Source organism: Oncorhynchus keta, chromosome 30, assembly GCF_023373465.1.
Source record: "Oncorhynchus keta strain PuntledgeMale-10-30-2019 chromosome 30, Oket_V2, whole genome shotgun sequence".
NCBI classification, from domain to species: domain Eukaryota; kingdom Metazoa; phylum Chordata; class Actinopteri; order Salmoniformes; family Salmonidae; genus Oncorhynchus; species Oncorhynchus keta.
The window spans coordinates 38,380,993-38,405,480 of record NC_068450.1 but is presented as its reverse complement, the minus strand read 5'-3'; the positions used below and the strand labels follow the sequence as shown (position 1 = coordinate 38,405,480).

Sequence of the window (24,488 nt, the reverse complement as noted above, 5' to 3'; positions counted from 1 at the left end):
TGTGTGTTTGATTCCTGCATAAGCAACATACAACTTTTGAATATGTGTTTACTGTAAATCACTTTGGATGAAAACCTGTGATAAATGACTGTATTATTGTGGGCATATTACACATAAGAAAATGACAGAATTTTCACTCTAATTCATGCACATTTAATCGCAACTCTTAAGGCTCCAGTCCCTTCCCCCTTTCCCCAGTCCCTTCCTAGTGTCTTTGCCTTCAGCTCCCGTCTCACTTCCTGGCTTCATGCTAATGTCAGATGGTATGATTCAACCCTCGCCTCTTATCCTTGTGCTTCCGTGACTTTGGAAGACTCGTTCCGTGAATTAGTCCATTGAATCCAAAGCTCCCTTCTGTGCATAATCACGTCTCCTCATCCTCTACGCGACTCCTGAGAAACACTCTGATTTCTAAGATAACTAACACCATTATGCAAACATGAGACCACTTTAACCTCACCGTCACCCATGGGCTGAATTAGCATAGCTTTGGCTATGCGTGGGATGAAAATCCAATTCATGCCAATCCCTTTCACAGCATGTTACCTGTGTGTGAGCACTGAACTCGGAAGGTTGTTGCATCTATGCATTCGGAGCATGTGCCACTAGAATCCACACAGTTTCATTATATTGGTTTTCTTCATTTCATGTGCTCTTTTCTTGGGCTCTTGGGTGTTTATGTAGCATATGGGGATGTGTGAAACTAACTGTTCAGCCTGAAGTGTCACACTTGCACTAGCAAATAGTAAGCTTCTCGCGTGGCGCCAACTGGTGAGATGCTTCAGAAGGGCAGTCATGTGCACTAGCAAGGCAGAAGTCCAGAGTTTGCACCAGGTATGGGCCCGAATTGAGAGGAAGCGGTAGTCGCTACGCAAGCAGCGTGATGTTTTCTACATTTACGGTCAGTCATATAGAACATATCGGCTATGTTTAATGTCCACTTGGGTAAACTAACCCTAAATTCACCTCCTGTATCTTCCTGCATGCTTTTTCTTAACCACTAATGCTTGCTGACGCAAATGGCAAATAATGACTTGAAAAGGGAAATGCCTTTTCGAGGACATTCATCGAGCAGCGTCTGATTGTTATGGAGATCAAACCCATAAAGCCATTTGCGATTCATTTCATGGATGATGGAACATTTCAAGAGGTAACGTTTGTGATGAGTTCATGTATTCTGAAAGCACAATGACAGTTAGGAATAGAACTGAAATGATTAATTTCGCTTAGCCCTTAGAAATAATTACCGTCCTTCCTGTTCTCCTCATTCTCTCCTGCAAAGCCAACAAGCCCTATTGTAATGATGAAACACTGTATTATAAAGCATCTCCTCTCTCACAAGGGTCGATGGCCCATTGAATTATTGAGAACTTTGTCACATGATGCTGATTTCAGACGCTCTACATTAAACGTCACGTGAAATATTTCTGAATGCCTGATCAAAAATGCCTGATAACAGTGTTATTCACCAGACAGTCTAAACTCCAAAGGAGGCTAGTGTTTTTCCCCCCCAAAGGGCCTGAAAAGAATACAGAAAATGATGATGACCAAACATCATGCATTTATCTTAAGTCAGTGTCAGTATAACCTGTGCTCTGCCATTCTTTAACACCAGGGCTGATGTTTGAGTGCCATCAGGCATTTCCTATGCATGCACAGCAGTGACCAGACAGACTGCTGCTCTGAGTCCAGAGTTTTATTATGTGTCTCGCTGGAAGCGAGCAAGTGAGCTGAGAATTGAGGTCACCGTCGGCTTCTGTAACAGTTTTCCGTGACTGGGAGGACCTCGCGCTCTAAATATCAAGCACGAGCTGGTAAGAGGAGGAGACCGGAGAGAGGAAGCAGAGTGACCTTTGCCTTCCGACTAACACCAGGTGCAGCATAAGAATCATCAATCAGCATATCAATCTCCGTGATTGGCTCCCGAGTGGTGCAGCGGTCTAAGGTACTGCATCTCAGTGCTAGAGGCATCACTACAGACACCCTGGTTCGAATCCAGGCTGTATCACAATTGGGAGTCCCACAGTGTCACCGTGATTGGGAGTCCCATAAGGCGGCGCGCATTTGGCCCAGCGTCGTCTGGGTTTGGCCAGTGTAGGCCGTCATTGTAAAGACGAATTTGTTCTTAACTGACTTACCTAGTTAAATTAAGAAAAAAATAATTATTCCAGCTCCCCAAGCCAGGCTATGAATGGTTTCTTATGGGAGACAGTCAAGGCTGGGGCATTTTTAATGTTGCAGGTATAAATAGCCACAGTACAAAGAGATGGTTCTATTATTGAAGCTTGTAGTTAGATTAGAGTGTGGGAAATTAGTCAGAACATGGACCATGATGAAGAATGCTAGTGGTTATACAGCATATTATGGCTGCCATTCAGATGGGCACTCAAGGCATTAATTTGAAGTCCTAGTTTGCACCAGAATGCATGGTAACTCTCCCCGACATAATGTGCACTAAAATGAAAAGTGGACGAGAGAGGATTTGCAGTAGTGGAATACTTTCAACAGAGAAGAAGGCACTGATGCAGGTTACTAATTGTTCTATCATGGTTGCATCCATTATTTATCGGCATTAAGGAACAGAATTTCAGCTTCGGTTTCTGTTCCTGTTTCGTACTGGTCAAAAGTTATAGAGCACATACTCATTCAAGGGTTTTCCTTTATTTTGGCTATTTTCTACATTGTAGAAAAATTGTGAAGACATCAAAACTATGAAATAACACATATGGAAACATGAAGTAACCAAATAGTCAACCTTTGTCTTGATGACAGGTTTGCACACTCTTGGCAGTCTCTCAACCAGCTTCACCTGGAATGCTTTTCCAACAGTCTTGAAGGAGTTCCCACATATGGGCTGCTTTTCCTTCACACTGTGGTCCGACTCAACCCAAACTATCTCAATTTGTTTGGGGTTGGGTTATTGTGGAGGCCAGCTCATCTGATGCAGCACTCCATCACTCTAATTCTTTCTAAAATAGCCCTTACACAGCCCGGAGGTCTGTTGGGTCATTGTCCTGTTGAAAAACAAATGATAGTCCTACTAAGCACAAACCAGATGGGATGGCGTATTGCTGCAGAATGCTGCGGTAGCCATGCTGGTTAAGTGTGCCTTGAATTCTAAGTAAATCACAGACAGTGCCACTAGCAAAGCACCCTCACACCATAACACCTCCTCCCCCATGCTTCACAGTGGGAACTACACATGCGGTCTCACAAAGACACAGTGGTTGGAACCAAAAATCTCCAATTTGGACTCCAGACCAAAGGACAAATTTCCATCGGCCTAATGTCCATTGCTCATGTTTCTTGGCCCAAGCAAGTCTCTTCTTCTTATTGGTGTCCTTTAGTAGTGGTTTCCTTGCAGCAATTTAACGATGAAGGCCTGATTCACACAGTCTCCTCTGAACAGTTAATTTTGAGATGTGTCTCTTACATGAACTTATTTGGGCTGCAATTTCTGAGCCTGGTAACTCTAATGAACTTATCCTCTGCAGCAGAGGTAACTCTGGGTCTTCCATTCCTGTGGCGGTCCTCATGAGAGCCAGTTTCATCATAGCGTTTGATGTTTTTGCGTTCTTGAAATGTTCCATATTGACTGACCTTCATGTCTAAAACATAATGATGGACTGTCATTTGTCTTTGCTTATTTGAGCTGTTCTTGCCATAATTTGGACCTGGTCTTTTACCAAATAAGGCTATCTTCTGTATACCACCCCTACCTTATCACAACACAACTGATTGGCTCAAACGCATTAAGAAGGCACACCTGTTAATTGAAATGCATTCCAGGTGACTCCCTCATGAAGCTGGCTGAGAGAATGCCAAGAGTGTGCAAAGCAGTCATCAAGGCAAACGGTGGCTATTTAAAAAATCTAAAATATAACACTTTTTTGGTTACTATACCATATTATTCTACCGATAGTAAAAAATAAAGAAAAACCCTGGAATGAGTTTGTGTTCTAAAACTTTTGACCAGTAGTGTATACCTCACCTTGTTCTGGTAATGATAATAAAAACAAAGTCCTCTGTACTTGACACTAAATTTGGGTAACAAGGGTCTCTATAAGGGATTTATAAATTGTGTTCACCATTATTAATAATTACTCCCATATTAATAAACCATTTACTAATCATTAGAAGAAAAAATATATATATATATTTTTGCAGTTCCTAATCTAAAGTGAGTGCAATTTTCACTTCATAAATGTTTTGAGTGACCAGTGTAATTTCTCACAAAAAGATGGGCATGCCATTGGTAGACATTCCAGCAGTACCTGGTAAAAGAACAGGCACACATCACAGGATGTTACGGGAACAATATATACATGTGTGAATAACTAGCTTACTAACATTTACAAATGTGGGAGTAATGAATAAGAAATGGTGAGCAAACAGTTTTTAAATGCCTTATACACAGCCTTTGGGAAGTATTCAGACCCCTTGACTTTTTCCACATTTTGTTACGTAACAGCCTTATTCTAAATTGGATGAAATAAAAATAAATCCTCAGCAATCTACATACAATACCTCATAAAGTGAAGACATATTTTTTGAAATGTTTGCAAATGTATTAAAAATAAAAGTATTCCGCTGTGGAGATGGGAGAACCTTCCAGAAGGACAACAATCTCTGCAGCACTTCACCAATCAGGCCTTTATGGTAGAGTGGCCAAACAGACGCCACCCCTCAGTAAAAGTCACATGACAGCCCACTTGGAGTTTGCCAAAAGGCACCTAAATACTTCATACAGTGAAGCATGGTGGTGGCAGCATCATGCTGTAGGGAGGTTTTTCAACAGCAGGTACTGGAAGACTAGTCAGGATCGAGGACATATGAATGGAGCAAAGTACAGAGAGATCCTTGATGAAAACCAGCTCCAGAGCGCTCAGGACCTCAGACTGGGATGAAGGTTCACCTTCCAACAGGACAACGACAGCGAGCACACAGCCAAGACAATGCAGGAGTGGCTTCTGGACAAGTCTCTGAATGTCCTTGAGTGGCCCAGCCAGAACCAGGTCTTGAAAAAATACTTGTGGCTGTAATTGTAACCAACGGTTCTTCAACAAAGTACTGAGTAAACAGTCTGAATACTTAAGTAAATGTGATATTTCTGTTTTCTATTTTCTTTAAATAAACAGTTTTCGCTTTGTCATTATGGGGTATTGTGTGTAGATTGATGAATGGGGAAAACTATTTAATACATTTTAGAATAAGGCTGTAAACTAACAAAATGTGCAAAAAGTCAAGGGGTCTGAATACTTTCCAAAGGCACTGTAAATGCCTTTCAAATGGTTTATTATGGAGCCTTAAAATAAAGTGTTTCCCTAAATGTATCCTCAGAAATCCTCAACATGAGAAAGTGGAAGGATATGACAATACTAGAAAAGATGACAAATCTCTCCTTGTCCCCTTGCAGACCATTAGAAGGGATTGCTCAGTCCCCCTCTAGGACTGGCCTCAGGGCTAGAATGAGCATCAGGTGTTGCAATCACTCACACGCAGTGTACTCATCATCAAGACTCACCACCCCGGTCAACTCCCTACCGCTTCCCTCTGCTCTCCAAGACCGTGCATGTTAGTGCCAGCGATCACTCAGGAATCCGGGTGAGTTTGATAGCCTCATCGTGCCTTCTCGAAGGCGGCGGTGGCAGCGGCGTCTGTGACACAGTGAGTCATGATACAGGAGAGACGCGCAACCCGTCATCCTGAGAATTCATAGCCCAACATTGTCCCAGTCCATAATATGAATCATTACTGTAATGTATCTGACTGGAGTTGCTTGCTCAGAAAATTAGCCTTTTATCCTCTTGGATTGAATGGCAGTTCGTGTTGACCCTTGGAGGTTTTTTGTGTCAGGTCTAAAGGAGAGGAGTGTGAACTGGAATGTTGTGAGTTTTATCTGGTGTCAAAGCTTCTTAGACGCTCACCTCGCTGGTGATAAAATGCCTAGATGAACACCAGACGGGCTATCTGACCCCAGGCTGTAGAGACAAGACTCCACCAACCGGCTGGTGCTGTGTCCCCAGACAAATCACGGATGAGTTCATCTATTAGCCTACAGGACTGTACATTCATGTTGTTTCTTTTTCCCTCTGCTAGAAATGCACTGGTTCAATCCATGATTAAGGATGCAAATGTTATTGGGTCATTGGGTTATCTGGAATCTTCTGCATTTGAGTGATATGCTACGATTCTATTTGACTTCAGAAGGCTATAGTTTCATCTCTTTCCACTTCCTTCAACACATAACACTCCAGGTGCTGTTTTTGTCCCCTCGTCACTGAATAAACCTTCCTCGCGTCACATCCTCTCTGTTTGCAACCCAATTGAAGACTTAAGTAATTAGCAGCTTTAAGATTAGCATGCCATCACCGCTGTTTTCCAAATTAGTCCTGTTCTCACCCCGAAACCTACCTTTCACTTCTATTCATGAATGTCTTTTGAGCACAAAGCACAATGGAGAACCTGGGCCAGCTTGACCAAGAAAAACCACACAACTACAGAATGTAGCTAGCTTGTCATAGTTATTTTCTTGTAAAAATATGTATTGTCGTATTAATGATTTATCTTGTGTTATTTTCATTGCATCTAATGACATTTTAGCATTTTTCAACAACAACAAAAATGTCCTGTATTGTTTTGTATTTTTCATTTTGAAACTCATGGCTGCTTTTGAACGATTCATCTCGTTTTGCTGTGGCTATAATTGCATCATTTATCATTTGGAGAACAAATATATTGACCCTGACTTGGATGTTTAAGGAAAGCCATTACCTCAACAGTATGATGGACTGAGTGGAAAAACAAGACAAATTACACAAATTACACAACATTTTATTAATGGGACGTCCAATGTTGGCGTGATTGAAAACGGCTCATAGTTGACGTTGATATGAAGTACTTGACGTTGATATTTTGACACACTCGCCTTGAGCCAACTCTACTGTTAATTAATCATTCATTTCCAACACCTTTCAGCTAGGTAGCTTGTGTAGTAAGATAGTGCTAAACTCACACACCAGGTGCTAATGTTAAAATAAGGAAGGAGCTAAGGGGTAAGCAAGATAGCTTCAGACATTTTGTGAGAGCCATTAACCTTTATCGAACAGACATTCTTCATTTGGGGCCCTATTTGGAGTCATTACATTGTTATGTCTGCATTAGTGGTTAATGGATAACCTCAATGGAACCACAATGATTATATGATTCTAGCTGACCCTATATTTCACGCCTTGACTTCAGTGAGAATCCCTTCAAACTAGAATTACTGTTCTTGAAAACAGAATCGATGTACTGTGGCACTTCAAATAGATCACGGTAATAGTCCGAGTATTGAAAATCTATATTGAAATTGGACTTGGCTCTACATTTATGTGCTAGCAATCATGAGTTCACTGCTACACCATAATGTTGACCTGGGATACATTATTTTTCCTCTAGCCATTGCTTGACCACTTTCAGAGTATAAAAGACATAAACTGTAGCCAATAAAGTTAGTCCTGCTTTGTCATTTCATCTTTCATTCTGTGCATAGGGGCTGCAGGCTGCACATCCAGAAGACCAGAACCCTAACCCAAATTCATCAATACCTTATCTTATCCAAAACCCACAAAGGCCTTTCATTCAGCTCATTTGGCCTATAGGGCCAATACTCTTTGTACTGGGTATGGATTGGAGAGATACCACAGTGCTGTTGTCCTCCGGGACAAAGCCTGGCATTGATTCCCTCTCCTGTAAATTCCCTCTCCAGATGATGCCTGTGTCCCGATACAAAAGCCAAAGACGTTCCATTCTCAAAGACATAGGGCCCTAAAGCTGATATTGATTTGACAAGTTCATCCCACCAGGGATTCAATGTATGAGCGTGACATTCAGCCAGGTCACGCTAACAATAAACATTGTCTGTCAGGTGGGAGTGCTGAGGCACAGGTTGTGCATTGCCCTGTGTTAGAGTCTTGGAGACTACCTTTATGCCAAGGGCTGGTCTCCCTTCACATCTAGAATGGATCAAGCACCGTTAGAAAAAGTGGTTCCAAAAGGGTTCTTTGGCTGTCCCCGTAGGAGAACACTTTTTGGTTCCAGGTAGACCTCTTTTGGGTTCCATGTAGAACCATGTAAAGGGTTCTACTTGGAATCATAGCTGTCACGGTTTTCATATGGTGAAGGAGAGTCGGACCAAACTGCAGCGTGTCGATTGCGATCCATGTTTATTTAAACAAACATAAACACGACTAAACACGAACACTACAAAACAATAAACGAAAACCGAAAACAGCCTATACTTGTGTCAACTAACATCAAACAAGGACATCAAGACAGTAAGGACAATCCCCCTATAATACAACCAAAGAATATGGCTACCTAAATATGGTTCCCAATCAGAGACAACGATAAACACCTGCCTCTGATTGAGAACCACTTCAGACAGCCATAGACTTAACTAGAACACCCCACTAAGCTACAATCCCACTATCTACACACCACATACAAAACCCATGTCACACCCTGGCCTGACCAAATACATGAAGAAAAACACAAAATACTACGACCAGGGCGTGACAATAGCGGGTCCTTCAAAGGGTTGTCCTGTGGGAACAGCGAGATAAGCCCTTTTTAGGTTCCAGATAGCACCTTTTTCTCTAAGAGTGTGTCTCTCTGTATGTCAGCACAGAGCATCTCTGTGTGCACCACTGTCTGCCATCCCCTCTACCATGTCCCACAGATACATTTGACAAAGGCCTGTGATCAAACGGACAAGAACGCCGTCCTTGATTTGGCTTGATGTGGCTCATGTGGCAAAACAATCTCATTCAACTTTCATTCATGTGAGCGTTCAGTTTATTCATCCTCTACCGATTCGTGTTAGTCACAAGTAGGTCCACTTATAACCTGTCAACAACTTGCGGCTGCAATTTCAATCCAATTGATGAAGTGATCTGATGTGTTATTTTTATCTCCAGTCTGTGCTAAAACAGGTCTAATTTTGGACTGTTCCGTGACTCATTGCCAGGATGTAAGGGGCCAATTCCATCGACTTTCCATCCCAAATCACTGACACAATTAACCATCCCCAAATTGAAGCAAGGGTAGCATTTGCCTTGCAATTCACGTCCGCTAACTAATTATTGTTCCTTTGTGTCCGATGGCGAATATTTTACAGATGTAGGATCTTAATTTCTGCCAGTTTGCTACAGCAGGAAAATAATCTTGCCGCAACAGGAAACGTGAATTATCATCTGGATTATAATTAATGGACATTTTTACAAGGGTTGATACATTTTTTTCATTAGGGTAAATCAAGTCTGAAATTTCATTGTGGAAATTACAAACATTAGAAGCTTTTAAAACTAAAATACAATACAAATTCACAGAAACAAAAGAGTGATCAAATTAAGACCCTACATCTGTATTTTGAGGAGTATCTCCCTTTGTAATGGCACAGACTCTTCCAGAGAGTGTTTAAACCTTCTCATGCTGCAGGGTTTCCTAGTCAACCTATTTGTTTTTCACAAGCTATACAGTGAGTGTTAAGCTAAGAACATTGTCTTCAAAAGCATCTCATTTTCTTTGGCCTCAAGCCAGTACATCGAAAGATGACACCGTAGAGCCCTTTCCCTTCATTTGCATTAGAGAGGGATTTGCTGAACTATTTTCAGAAGTCAAAGCAATAACAACAGCAGCAGATACCCTTTGAGCCTTGAAAATGAACCGATCGGCGTCACAACCTACTGGGTACACCAAGTCATTTCAACGTGGAGAATTGGGTAATATTTGGTAGATACGCTGATCAATGAGATTCCAACCAATTTTCGCCCACTCAAAAAGACAGCCAAAAATGTGTTGAATTATCACTATGCTTTCAACCATCTAAAAGCATAACAACGTTCAACAGGGAATACAACGTCAGATATTTTGTTTATCAATACAACAACTTAATGTGTTACCACTGTGCTTCATCTAATAGCACAACCAAATGACCTGGATTGCAGTTGAGATTATATTAAAGTTCATGGTGCATGTGATCAATGCCGTTTGAAATCCTGTGCAGATTATTACAGCAATTGGGAAGATTTCCACAGTCCTGCAAACCTGAACATGCATGCTTTCTATTATTACATAAGAAGGCATTTATTGTTACAGTAACCTCAAAATGTGGCCATGGATGTGTTACTCGTTTTAAGGTTGAATAAATACTGTTACATTGTCTTACAAAAGTAATATTGAATTGTGTTTGGTTAACAACGCAAACAAATTGTTACGACTTGTTCGGGCGGCGTTCGGCGGTCGGCGTCGCCAGCCTTCTAGCCATCGCCGATCCACCTTTCATTTTGTCTCGTCTTCCCACACACCTAGTTCCAATTCCATAATTACATGTTGTGTATTTATCCTCTGTTTCTTCCATGTCCTTGTCCGGAAGTGTATGTTCACGTTATGTCTGGCGCGCAAAGGGGTTTGTCCCATTGTATATATTGTTTTTGTTCACAGTGTTTTTTTATTATTAAACTGCGCCTTGTAACACAGTCTTTGCTCTCCTGCGCCTGACTTCTCTGCCGCCAGTATGCACTCCTTAAACAAATATCCAAATGTAAATATCCAAATCTCTACTGCTTGGATATAGTGACTTCAGAAAGTATTCACACCAATTTACTTATTCCACATTTTATTGAGTGACAGCCTGAAATCTAAATGGGTTAAATAGTCATTTTTTTCTCTCACCCATCTACACACAATACCCCATAATGGCAAAGTAAAAACATGTTTTTAGAAATGTTTACAAATGTATTAGAAATGAAATACAGAAATATCTCATTTGCATACTGTAAGTATTCACATCCCTGAATCAATACTTCATAGAAGCATCTTTGGCAGCGATTACAGCTGTGAATCTTTCTGGGTACGTCTCTAAGAGCTTTCCACATGTGGATTGTGCAATATTTGCCCATTATTATTTTTAAAATTCTCCAAGCTCTGTCATATTGGTTTTCTCATTGCTAGACAACCATTTTCAGGTCTTGCCATAGATTTTAGTCAAAACTGTCATTCGGCCAAATCAGGAACATTCACTGTCTTCTTCATAAGCATCTCCAGTGTAGATTTGGCCTTGTGTTTTAGGATATTGTCCTGCTAAAAGGAGAATTCATCTCCCAGTGTCTGGTGGAAAGAAGTATGAACTAAGTGTTCCTAAAGGATTTTGCCTGTGATTAGCTCTATTCCATTTCTTTTTTACCCTGAAAACTCCCCAGTCCTTAACTAACACAAGCATACCCATAACATGATGCAGCCACCACTATGCTTGAAAATATGAAGAGTGGTACAGTACTCAGTAATGTGTTGTATTGGATTTTCCCAAAACATAACACTTTGTATTCAGGACAAGAAGTTAATTGCAGTATTACTTTAGTGCCTTGTTGCAAACAGGATGCATGTTTTGGAATATTTGTATTCTGTACAGGCTTCATTCTTTTCACTCTGTCAATTAGGTCAGTATTGTGGAGTAACTACAATGTTGTCGATCCATCCTAAGTTTTCTCCTATCACAGCCATTAACTGTTTTAAAGTCACCATCGACTTCATATTGAAATCCTTGAGCGGTTTCCTTCCTCTCCGGCAACTGAGTTAGGAAGGACATCTGTATCTTTGTAGTGACCAATAGGTAAACTTCTTTGCAATGCATTGGAAAACCTCCTTGGTCTCTGTGTTTGAAATTCACTGCTTGACCGAGGGACCTTACAGATAATGTATGTGTATGTGTGGGGTACAGAGATGAGGTAGTCATTCATGTTAAACACTATTATTGCACACAGAGTGAGTCCATGCAACTCATTATGACTTGTTAAGCACATTTTTACTCCTGAACTTATTTAGGCTTGCCATAACAAATGGGTTGAATACTTATTGACTCAAGACATTTCAGGTTTTAATTTGCAATTCATTTGTAAAAATATCTGAAAATATTTTGACATTACGTGGAATTCTGTGTAGACCATTGATACAAAAACCACATGTTATCAATGTTACATTGAGGCCGTAGCACCACAAAATATGGCCAACTGGCTTAATCCTATTCTTTTATTTCATTAACTTGTATTTTTGGTTGAGATGGAGATGTGAATCCAACATATCAATGCCTGGCAATGCTTTCAGCCAGAGAACTTTAGAGAATCCATCAAGCTTCAGCAGGTCAGCAGAGGTCCCTACACTCGCCCACAGTAAGTATTTTCTTACTCGCCCACAGCAAGTCTTTTCTTACTCGCCCACAGCAAGTCTTTTCTTACTCGCCCACAGCAAGTCTTTTCTTACTCGCCCACAGCAAGTCTTTTCTTACTCGCCCACAGCAAGTCTTTTCTTACTCGCCCACAGCAAGTCTTTTCTTACTCGCCCACAGCAAGTATTTTCTTACTTGCCCACATTTCTGGTGAGTACACCTTAATAAAGGTGCTTGTTAAAAGCCACAAATGCAGCTTGAAGACATTCAACTAAAAAAAATTAAGCACCGCTGTTAATCTCGGAATATTGGTGGAGAGATAGTAGTAGATTGCCAAATAGTAGTAAGCTGTACACAACAATAAAGACGTCTATTTCTAAATTGGACACCTAGGATAAACATGCTTTGTGCTATCGCACAATTCAGGCCACACAACAACAGCCACATCTGTCCCTGGGGGAAAAAAAAAACATTTTGAATGCAGTCTATACAAAGATAGCCACCTCCATCCTTGGAGCATATCAATTCCACTCTCTCGGAACGCTATAATCAACGTTGCCACAAGCAATTTCTTACCCTATCCAACTAATAGTACCAGCTCTGAAATGCTATAAAAACACAGTCTCAATATTCAAAGGTAATCCCTTTCGAATTTGAGCTCAACTTCAAACAAATGCCTGTGAATGAATCTGTCATTCACACACACGGACGATGGTGATTATAGGTGGAATGGCATTTTGATAAATACCACCAAGAGTAAGTAATGGGCTCTCTCCCCCTCTTTGAGAGCACATGATTTCAGAGAGCAGATTCGTTGAAGGGCATATTTGATCAAGTGAGGCTGAGGCGTGGAAGGCAGAAGGGCTCATTTTCATATTTTCAGCACATTCCGTTAAGGAAACACAGTAGGGCCTCCAAATTGTTTACCATGCATGATAGGAACTGGCTGGCACATAAACAGGTTGCGGGATGCATCCATCACGCCCAATCCAACAGCACGTCTCTCAAGCGACGGGAGGAGTTAGTTATGGAAACAGGCGATTTTTGACTCGAGAGACAGCGCCTAATCTGCTCAGATTTCTACAACGAGACGGATGAATCATACCTGTGACTGAGCCCTGGAGGGATGAATGCTAAAGTCAGCATATCCCCCAAAACAAAATCCAATTTCCTCAATGATCCCCACTCTCTATACACCTAACTCCTACGTCATTCGAAACAGACCCTCCCATTCACTACAGTTGATGGCCAACTGAGCTATCCACAATGAAAATGCTATTCCCTCCTTTTTCAGGAGCAAATGAGGAGAGGAATCTCCCTTGGACAGATGGCGCGTGACGCAGCCGCCGACATTATCAGCAGAGACCAGGGCATTGCTATGGCCACTCTGGCCTCCAACGGCGGAACCCAGCCCAGTCCACATGTCCCTCTCCCCAAGCCTTCAAAGCTATGGGGCCAAAGAGCTGCTCAGCACACAAAAGACCAGCCAGGCACATTGCTGGAAGTAGAATGCCCACAGGGCACCATATGGAGATACATGTAGAATGCACAATATGAAGACTCCTGAGCAGAGCAATTGGTGGATTGAATTGTACAGGCTTTGGTAATTAGTTGATTAATTGGCTGATAGACTCATTGACCTTCATCTGAACCTGGGGTTCCTCACTGAATAAATTATTTGAGGGACATCCTGCTCAAAATCGCTCCATGAGGCTAACTCTCCATTGCAAATCTTGATTTCAGCTATTTTATTTGGTTACAGCAAACACATGCTAGACTGTAACACCACAATTGCAGTTGCCAATTTCACTTGGTAATCCTTTTGTGAGGGTGAAAATGCAAGCTGTGGGTGGACTGTTATTATTCACAAAAGCATTCTGCTTGACCTTACATCTTGCACATATCCACCCCCTAACCCACTCTCTTTATCTGTCCCTCCTTCTCTCACTCTCTCTCTCTCTCTCTCTCTCACACACACACACACACACACACACACACACACACACACACACACACACACACACACACACACACACACACACACGCACACACGCACACACACACGCACACACGCACACACACACACACGCACACACATACACGGAATGGGATCCAGACACCAGAAGTGTACATGATAAATGGCCTAGCACACCAAACAGGGCCGGGCGGTTTAATAGTCTGGGTTGACATAACTGATTAGCCTATATGTTTGAGTTAAGTACAGGAAAGGAGCAAGGAGGAAGGTAAGGGGAAAGTGAATGTATGGAGAGACCTGAATATCCTATAACATTAAGGGAACCACATCTCACATTTTCAATTTCGAAGGCTTAAGCCTGGCATGGGGAGAGATAGGGATTTTCTGCCAAGATGACATACGAATGAGGTGGCCATTTTGGAAGCTGGTCAAGGAGGCACAGCAAGGATAACCGATGCGCTGGCCAGAAGACCTTAGCACACTGCCTGCCAGTAACGCACTCATCTCTATGGGTGGTGCAGGGTAGCATACTGTATGGAGACCCGAGCTGAAAATGTGAGGTTATCTAACTGCCAACGTCACAGGCCTATTTTTGACGGCTGTGGTTCCTTTATATAATCATACCAGATACTAGCTTTTGAAGTCTCTTGAATGAACTTTTCACTTTTCGCTTAACTGTGAACTTTCAATATTCGGGAACGGAAGTGAGGCCCAACATTGTGGGTGTCTATTTTTGTGGAAGAAATTCTGCTCAATTAGGTCAAATGATTTAAATCGCCAAGAGGATAAACAGAACTTAAATACTATGTGACCATAAATAACATTTTTGTCAGAGATAAAATGAAGATGAATTGATTCCAATAAATAAATAATGTTAAGATTAGTAACAAAAAAAGACAGTTCTGTTATTTTCAACAATACTGCTCTGCTGTAAACCAATGGTACAATTATATTCATTCCCCTTCGTTGATTCTGAACTTCGCACTTCAAAACAATGAAAGCATCCTCAAAAATGACAATGTTAGGCAATTGTTGATGACGATAAAGTGAACTTAATGAAATGTCAAGCAGATTCAAATGAGACAAAAACACGATGGCTTTGAAATAACTGGTAAATTGGTTCCCAAAACAAAAAATATGTAACCGTAATCAGGAATAACAGTTGATAGCAGTGAATCCATACCTAACCCTGTTGTAACTATGTGAAAAAGGTTTGTATGTTTTTCTCAATGAAACAGATTCAAAACTGAAGTGTGAGCTTTTTGTGTTAAATTGACGTAAACGCAAAAAGATGGTAGACAAAGCGCTACTGTGTAATATAGGTGCAAATATCAAGGCCAAACAAATGAGTCACTCCCTCACGGCACACTCAGATGCACCAGAGGAGAGTAAGCCCATCTGTGACGTGCATATGAGCCAGAGTAATGTGTGTATGTGTGTCTGGTATTTGTTTGTGTATGTTTAACTTTTTCTGTGCATGTGAATAATGGCATTGTTATAGTGCATCTGTTGGTTTGTTGTGCGTGTGTGAGTCTGTGTGTTTCCTGTGTCTCTGTCTCTACACTCTGCTATCTAGAACCTAAAAGGGTTCTTCCGCTGTCCCCGTAGGAGGACCCTTAGAAGAACGCTTTTTGGTTCGAGGTAGAACCCTTTTGGGTTCCGGGCAGAACCCTCCCCACAGAGGGTTGTACATGGAACCCACAAGGGTTCTAGCTGGAACCAAAATGGGTTCTACCTGGAACCAAAAAGGGTTTTCCTATGGGGACAACTGAACAACCCTTTTTTCTAAGTGTGTGTGTGTGCGTGCGTGCGTGTGTGTGTGTGTGTGTGTGTGTGTGTGTGTGTGTGTGTGTGTGTGTGTGTGTGTGTGTGTGTGTGTGTGTGTGTGTGTGGTGTGTGCGTGCGTGCGTGCGTGCGTGCGTGCGTGCGTGCGTGTGTGTGTGTGTGTGTGTGTGCGTGCGTGCGTGTGTGTGTGAGTGTACCCGTACGGGTCTGCTGTGGCAGTTGTTTTCTCTCTGCTGGAATGAGGGGACCACAGCACAATCCCAATCGTAATTGCTACTATTAGGAGCCAAGAGCCAAGAAGGGGCCGGCACTGCCAAGTGGGCTGTCCGGGAAGAGAATGTACAGCTGCTGACCCCTAAAGAACCCAACACATCTACCTCAGCCTGTTGTGTACATGGTGTGAGTAAGTGAGTGTGTGAGAGGAGGTAAAACTCTGTGAGCCATAAAGAAATTAAATTCAGAGCAAATTAAGCCATTTATCCATTTCCTTTTCACACGCTATCTCTCATTCATTTCCGCAGCTATTTCTTCCTGATGCTGCTGTCACAGGAGGTTAGTGGCACCTTAACTGGGGAGAACGGGCTCGTGGTAATGGCTGGAGTGGAATCGGTGAAATAGTATCAAATACTTCAAACACGTGGTTTCCATGTGTTAGATGTCATTCCATTCCCTCGGTTCCAGCCATTATTATGAGCCGTCGTTCCCTCAGCAGCCTCCACTGTATCACTCCTCATAGAGAGCAGACGCGCTACATCAGAAAACCTCCTGTTGACAGAAGCGGATGCACATTAAAAGGGACACATTCACTATTAAAGGATGATGTCACCATTTGCTGAGGCACCTGCTTGTTAGTGCCCAATAAAAGCGTTACCTAAGTCCATTATCTCCCAGTAACCCAACCTCTCCATCTTATCTCTCCATTGAACCCAGGCGGATCCCCTCCTGGCTAGCTCGTCATGGATGCTGTATTGATTCTGCCACCCCACTGTGATACTGTTGCTCACCTCCCGGTAACAGACAAACAGTCTCATTAAATAGTAAAAAATTGCCCCAGCTAAGCACACACTATTAGCCGTTTCTAGGTCAGCACATAAATCAATAAGCGCCAGGGCTTTTATAGCACACACACAATCGACTCCCCGGAGTCGCAGGTAGACTGTTTTGATTCCCACTCCCTGCTTAAAGAAAATAAAAATAATCATAATTAGCCACGCGGAAGCTAAGGAAGCAGTTTTGCTATTGTACTGTAGTTATGGTAAGAAACCCTTATTTGACTTCACGGTCGGCTGAGCGTTGGTTGGGATTATTGTCATAATGATAATGGTGGTGATGATTGTACTGACGGCAATTCTAATAATGCCACAGCTATTGTGTTTCTCCATTTTCTAATTAATGCATGACTTCCTCATTTGATTTATTTAGATGTATAATCCAGGGTTCGTTCACAAACTAATCCAAACAACCAGTTTTTCACACCAGGAATCCAGATTAGGAGCATTGATTGACAGCGGCCCGCAGTGCACCCCTCTTGGGGATATACCTCCAGTGGTCATTGGTCAATCTCCCACTCTCCCAGTACAGCTGAGAAAATCCCTCAGGTGGAAGGAATCTGTCATTATTATTTCATGAGCAAAGGACACACACAGTAAGCTTAACGGAACATGCCAAGGACAGACCTCACAGGATTGATGAGGGCAGATGCCAATGCATCAATCATTTAGAGATTGCTGTGTTTTTCTTCCACCCAGCACATTCTATTCTACACTATTGTAGCTCTAGATTTATAGGAACTATGTCTCGCTCTATCCCTTAGACTGAGCCTAGATAGCAGTGGATCCCTTGCTTTGTCCCTTAGCCTTCTAGTGAAGGATGGCAGTCAGTGGAGCCCATGCGTGCAGCTCACAAGGACATGCCACATGTCAGCCTCATTAGAAGAGAGGGCCAGGACTGGGCTATTTCCACGTGGCTGCACCCAGAGACCTAGAGAAGGAAAGGAGGAGAGGAGAGGGAGAAGGTGGTTAAGGGTAGGGGAAAGGGGCTGCTTGGGGTGTGGTTGATGTTGTGGCTGATGTTGGAGAGGAAAAGGTTTACCGCATGTGGGTCCACATATATATTTTGGGTGGTGGAGTGTGTGTGTGTGTGTGTGTGTGTGTGTGTGTGTGTGTGTGTGTGTGTGTGTGTGTGTGTGTGTGTGTGTGTGTGTGTGTGTGTGTGTGTGTGTGTGTGTGTGTGTGTGTGTGTGTGTGTGTGTGTGTGCGTGCGTAGTTGAGTTTCTAAGAGCGTACAAATGGCATGCATGTGAAAATCTAGCTCTGTGTGTGTTTACTACATTTAGCATATTTTCAAGTGTCCCTGTTGTGTGAATACACTCCACACTCCACAGTGCATTCCAGCTGATGTTACAGACAGTGAAGGGCAGGAGATAACTCTCACGTCCCACTGACTACTCCAAGATTGAGGCCCTTTGCGTCCTCCCTCTCCTTCTAGGTAACCTTGTGCCACTAAATATTTTTCCCACCCCAGGGCTCACCTCGCCATCATATCAGCTCAGTCCCAGCTGTATTATCTACAGTAATACTGTAATACTGCACATACATCTTTTGCACATCTACCATTCCAGTGTTTAATTGCCATATTGTAATTACTTCGCCACCATGGCCTATTTATTGCCTTAACTCCCTTATTTGACCTTATTTGCACTCACTGTATATAGACTTTGTTTTCCTTTTTTTCTACTGTATTATTGACTGTATGTTTTGTAACTCTGTGTTATTGTATGTGTCAAACTGCTATGCTTTATCTTGGTCGAAGTTGCAAATGAGAACTTGTTCTCAACTAGCTTACCTGGTTAAATAAAGGTGAAATAAATGAAAACATTTTTTTTAAATACAGTAATACTGATAAATGTCTACTTGGGAGGCCTGGTGACGTAAAATCCTGTTTAAAGCTCAGTATGTCTGTATTATCTGCCCCGAGCGTAGAAGCCACCGAGGGATGATGGGTAGAGTGTTGATTCCTTTTTCCAAGTATATTTTGGAAACGTTCAACGGCCCCTTTATAATACACAATGTATTTGTTCGACTGTACGGCCATGAGCTCTGTGGGACCCACAATGCATTGTTCCTCTGTCTGTAGTGCATTCTGTACTGTAGTTTTGAACATGTGGCGTTTCAGCCGCAAAAGAGAGTCATATGAACATCCTGTACGCCTGTATTTTGAACAAAGGCTGAAAATCTCATCACTATTTATTTTATTTATTTTCTATTTAATGTATTAGGTTCACCATGGCGACAGCTAGTCTTGCTGCGGTCCGACATATAATAAAAAAAGACATTAAAGACAAAAGACTTTACAATTTACATACATTGAAAAACATAAACATGTTGTGTCTTCAGAATAATCAGGTAGACACAATTCAAGACTATTAAGAGGGGGAAACAAGACTAACTTCATCAACCAAAGGGCAGTCTTCTTCCTTACTCATTTCCCATATATGTCGGAAAGTAATAACGAAGAACATGTCTCCAAACTGCTGACGGTTAGGACCGTAGCACCACTGCTCAATTTCCTCAAGTGTGAAATCCCTTTGTATACAGTGGATTCTACTATACTTTATCGATACAAGGCTTACAAGGCTTCTTTGGGAAGGGGGATGGTTCTATGTGGAACCATAATGACTCAGAGAACCCTTTCAGCTCTTCAATGGTTCTTTGCAGTTCACAAAGGGGTTCTTTGCTCTTTTAGCAACAGCTCATTCAAATATTTTGTGGTGTGGTTTGCTCACATCTTTTTTGGTGAAACCGTGAGTGAGAGTGTCCTTCCAGTTGATCTAATTTGTTGTGTTATGCCATTACATGTTATATGTGACTATGTTCAGTGATGGTGTTTTGTGAAAGAATGGTTGACTAAATCGGTGGTTCTCAATTCTCTCTTCAGGGATCCCCAGCTGTTCCAGAGGTAGCTCACTTGATTCAACTTGTCAATTAGCACAATGATAATGCTTAAGGGAATGCAACAATATAATAAGGCTTACAGAGTGAAAAAAAACTGTATGGTTCTTCAAAAGAATCTATAAAGATCCAATCAAATTTTATTTGTCACATTCTTTGTAGAAAACAAAGTGTAGACGAACAGTGAAATGCTTACTTACATACACAAAATAAAAAAATTGTCACAGTAAATAACAAATTAAAAGAAAGATTAAAAATAACATGGCTATTTGGCTATACGTATACACAATCCAGGTCCATGGCATGATGACTCCTTGCTGTCCCCAATCCATCTGGCCATGCTGCTGCTCCAGTTTCAACTGTTCTGCCTGTGGCTATGGAATCCTGACCTGTTCACTGGACGTGCTACCTGTCCCAGACCTGCTGTTTTCAACTCTCTCGAGACAGCAGGAGTGGTAGAGATACTCTTAAATGATCGGCTATGAAAAGCCAACTGACATTTACTCCTGAGGTGCTGACTTGCTGCACCCTCGACAACTACTGTGATTATTATTTTTTGACAATGCTGGTCATTTATGAACATTTGAACATCTTGGCCATGTTCTGTTATAATCTCCACCCGGGCACAGCCAGAAAAGGACTGGCCACCCCTCATAGCCTGGTTCCTCTCTAGGTTTCTTCCTAGGTTTTGGCCTTTCTAGGAAGTTTTTCTAGCCACCGTGCATCTACACCTGCATTGCTTGCTTTGGGGTTTTAGGCTGGGTTTCTGCACAGCACTTTGAGATATCAGCTGATGTACGAAGGGCTATATAAATACATTTGATTTGATGTCTTAATTGTCACAAGGCTTTAAAACATGTTTTTTTAACCTGTCTCCTCCCCTTCATCTACACTGATTGAAGTGGTGACATAAGGGATCACAGCTTTGACCTGGATTCTCCTGGTCAGTCTATGTCATGGAAAGAGCAGGTGTTCCTAATGTTTTGTACACTCAGTATATAGGGAGTAGAACCTTTGAGATTGAGAAAGGCTGTTTATAGAACTATTCTCCATAAAGATTCTAAAATAACCATAAAAAGGGTTCTATATAGTCCCAAAAAGGGTTGTTACCATAGCGGAAGCCCCCACGCAGTATTTTTTATTTATAAATCATGTTTATTTCACAAAAATATATTTTTCATAATTTTAATAATTTATTTCCATGATCCTCTTTTTGCCATTGAAATGCTCAGTCTGATCGTTGTGGGTGTGATACAAATGTAAATATATTTAGCACTTATTGGCAGATAAGATCATCTAGAAGCCTACCCAACTTACCCCTTCAAAGTAAGAGGAAATGTATACAAATAAAAGATGACTGGTCATTGGTCAGGAAAATCAGATTGTGATGTCATGCTGTGGGCCAAAAACTCCATTCCACCTGAACAGGCTGAAATTCCAGGCATTTTTTCCCCTCAAAAAGCTCTTTACACTAAAAGGGCATTATCCTAATTTAAGCCATTTCAGTGTAATTTCGACCTCATAGTATGGATTTTTTTTTTGACAGTAAAATTACGGTTTTGACTGCATTGCTCCTTTAATGGTTATTTATAGAACCTTAGAACATTGTTCGTTATAGCACCACACAGTTTCCATTTAGAATCTTATGAGCACTTGTATAACCCGCTATGGTTACAAGCTAAATAACCCTTAATTGGGACTATAAAGAACCATTTGTTTTTAGTGTGTTATCTGTTAAATGAAACTAATCCCATCCCTCCTTTGAGCCCCCTGCTGTCCCAGGGTTGGTTCTCCCGCATATCCATCATCGTGACTCAGAACACACGGCTGTAAAAAGCCCCCGATGACACGAGTAATGGGGATGCAAATGGTAAGTCACGTTTTTGGGGGCGGCAAGGGACAATGGTGTGTGTGTGTGTGTGTGTGTGTGTGTGTGTGTGTGTGTGTGTGTGTGTGTGTGTGTGTGTGTGTGTGTGTGTGTGTGTGTGTGTGTGTGTGTGTGTGTGTGTGTGTGTGTGAGGGGATTACTGTATGACAGTCTATCTCTAGGTTTAGCACCTCTCCATACAAGACACTTACTTCACCATCCACTAGATTGATTAGCATATTGATGATACAGCGGGATCAATTTGTTACATTCGTGAAAAAAATACGTTACTCTATATGTTAATCAAACAATTATCAAGAGAAAATCATGCATATTTAATGTGCACTAATGAAATTGTTGAAGATTGAATTTGCAGTTGGTTTGGCTTTCGCAGGTGCGAAATGTGTAGTCAGCATGTCAAGATGAGGAGCAGTGCTGCAAATAGTCAGGATGTACTGTACTGCACAGTAATTATGATCGGCAACAATCAGTTACACAGCCAAACTGGTGTTTTGTTACGGTGCTCACTGGAAAGGCTACAGGTAGGATACCACTGTATTCCTTTTGTAGGAACGACAACATGTTCAACCATTATGCTCCACCTCACCTTCGTGGTAGAGTAAATAGCTCTTTAAGGGTTCGGGCTTCATAACGTGTGCAATGTGTCGTCTTCCGATACTGAAATGCAAGAGCGCGCAAAAAAAAGGGACTAACCGCTGTAATGGCAGTGCGCATTTGCGCATAACCAAAACAGTGTTTATTCCAAATGTTATGATCCGTTTGACATAATCTATCATTAAACATCCAAACATTCTAAATGTATAAATTACCGTGCTCAAATTTCACCAAGAAACATATCTCGCCTTCAATGATTAACTGGCATAGTTATTACTCCAAGTGCACATTGCCAGATTATACACGTGATAAAAAGGTAACAGTACAACGTGCTAACTGTTTATCCCCCCAAAAAACATTAACCAACATGAAAAAAAGTTATTTCAGTCGTTTTAACGGACCCCATCATGCCCCATAGTCTGACACGCATGATCTCACTCGGACGCTCCCCCCTATCTCCCCCATAGACAAGATCCATAGACTGGCTGTATGGTGTCAACAGGCAGTAGTAGCGTAAGGTACACTTACCTCCCAAAGCTTGCTTCATAACAAAATCCATGATAATGGCTTTAAATTCCTGCCTTTTTTATCCTCGAGGTCTCCAGCAGGAGAAATAGTCCTTTGTTGCCAGATCTAAAGTCAAAAATGAAAAGCGGTCAGTGTTAAGGTTTCCCGCTGAAACTTGTAACTTGTCTTAATCGAAACCCTTTACTCGGAGGAAACTTTTAAAAACGATATTCAGCCGTATTTCCATAATAATTCATTGATATCAGTAATTGAATATGAAGGACACCAAGGGCCAGTAGGCTATAGGCTACCAGAGCTCGAACATAAAATAGAGGCGCGCACAATCATGCATGTACCGTTTGTCACGAGCACAAATGACAATATGGTCACACTTGTCCTGTACCTACTTAGTAGGATTTTCATTGTTGCCTAAAACATCAAATGTGATCATTTCTGTTTAGGGATAATGCAAATTATGAAGCAACGTGTGTTCTTATTGGTAGGCTACTCAAAGTCAAAAATGTTTCACCGACCCTGAAAATCAAAACTATTTTTTTGAGGTCTCCAAATGTATCTGGAGTAGCACAGAGGTGAAGGATGATGACCAAAACACCAATAACCCTCATAATTCTTCGGTTATGAAACTATATACCTGCCACTGGTACTATATATGAAAACTTCCATCTTCCAGTAGCCGACACAGAATGTATCTTTTTACGATTCCAAATGTTTTGTCAACCAACCGATCAATGTTCGTACGGTTCCTATAACCTACGGTGTTCTTTCATTTTTTATTGTATTTAGCCTATTGCAAGAATAGCATATGAATTTAGATTATAAGTGAATTTCAACATATAACCGAGGAATAAACGCGTTGCATTTGTGAACGCATCATGGAAATGATCGCGGTGATACAGAACCACTTCCCTGTTCATCAAAGGCAGGTTTCAGCACCATTGCTAGTGGAGAGCCCCGTTATAGTCCTACAACATAGTAAACCCGACAGCAGGGTTTTCGTCTGTGCTCATAATTACCTGTCCGGCGATTGGAATCTTCCAAAAACGACAATAAGACTCAAGGAAATGAAGTTATCTTGCAATGGCAGACTATTATATTAAGTGCACACGCTTGGCATCTCCGGTTTGCTTGCGAAAAGGGACGTCCTTGCTCCTTCTTGCACACTGGCTTTATGAGTGTGTTTATGAGGGGAACTGCAGCTGCCTTGCCTGCCGCTGATGAAGAAACTCACGGAATCAATCACATGGAGAGCTCCCTTCTGAAACGTCCCACGTTCTGACCGAAAGAGAGCGATTATTATTGACGCCGTCCAGTGAGTCTTTGTTCACCCCTCCCCTTTCGATCTAATAGCGTCTTCTTGAGTAGTTTACCGGAATATAGCCGACAACCCAGCCTCAGCCCACAACCATGAAAAGGATACCATGTTTAAGCTTTTATGACCACCTATATACCTGCCTTGCTATTTTTTTTAACCATTTCTGACCTACATTTTAATTTGTCATGCATATGTTTTTGTGTACTTATGTGGTTGAATGAATCATTTTGAAGGTGACATCCATAGATGTT

The 24,488-nt window shown here is 41.7% G+C and overlaps 1 protein-coding gene across 1 annotated transcript in view; it reads right to left on the bottom strand.

The window, feature by feature from the left end:
- The window catches only part of LOC118363541 (complexin-1-like), a 42,314-nt gene extending 18,036 nt beyond the window's left edge, over nucleotides 1-24,278 (bottom strand). Inside the window, exons 1-2 of the mRNA XM_035744504.2 lie at nucleotides 23,939-24,278; nucleotides 22,926-23,030 (exon numbers count right to left, since the gene is read on the bottom strand). Of these exons, the coding sequence (XP_035600397.1) occupies nucleotides 22,926-22,956 (31 nt within the window). The 5' untranslated portion in view covers nucleotides 22,957-23,030; nucleotides 23,939-24,278. The remainder of the gene's footprint in view (nucleotides 1-22,925; nucleotides 23,031-23,938) is intronic.
- Between the last annotated feature and the right edge of the window lie 210 nt (nucleotides 24,279-24,488).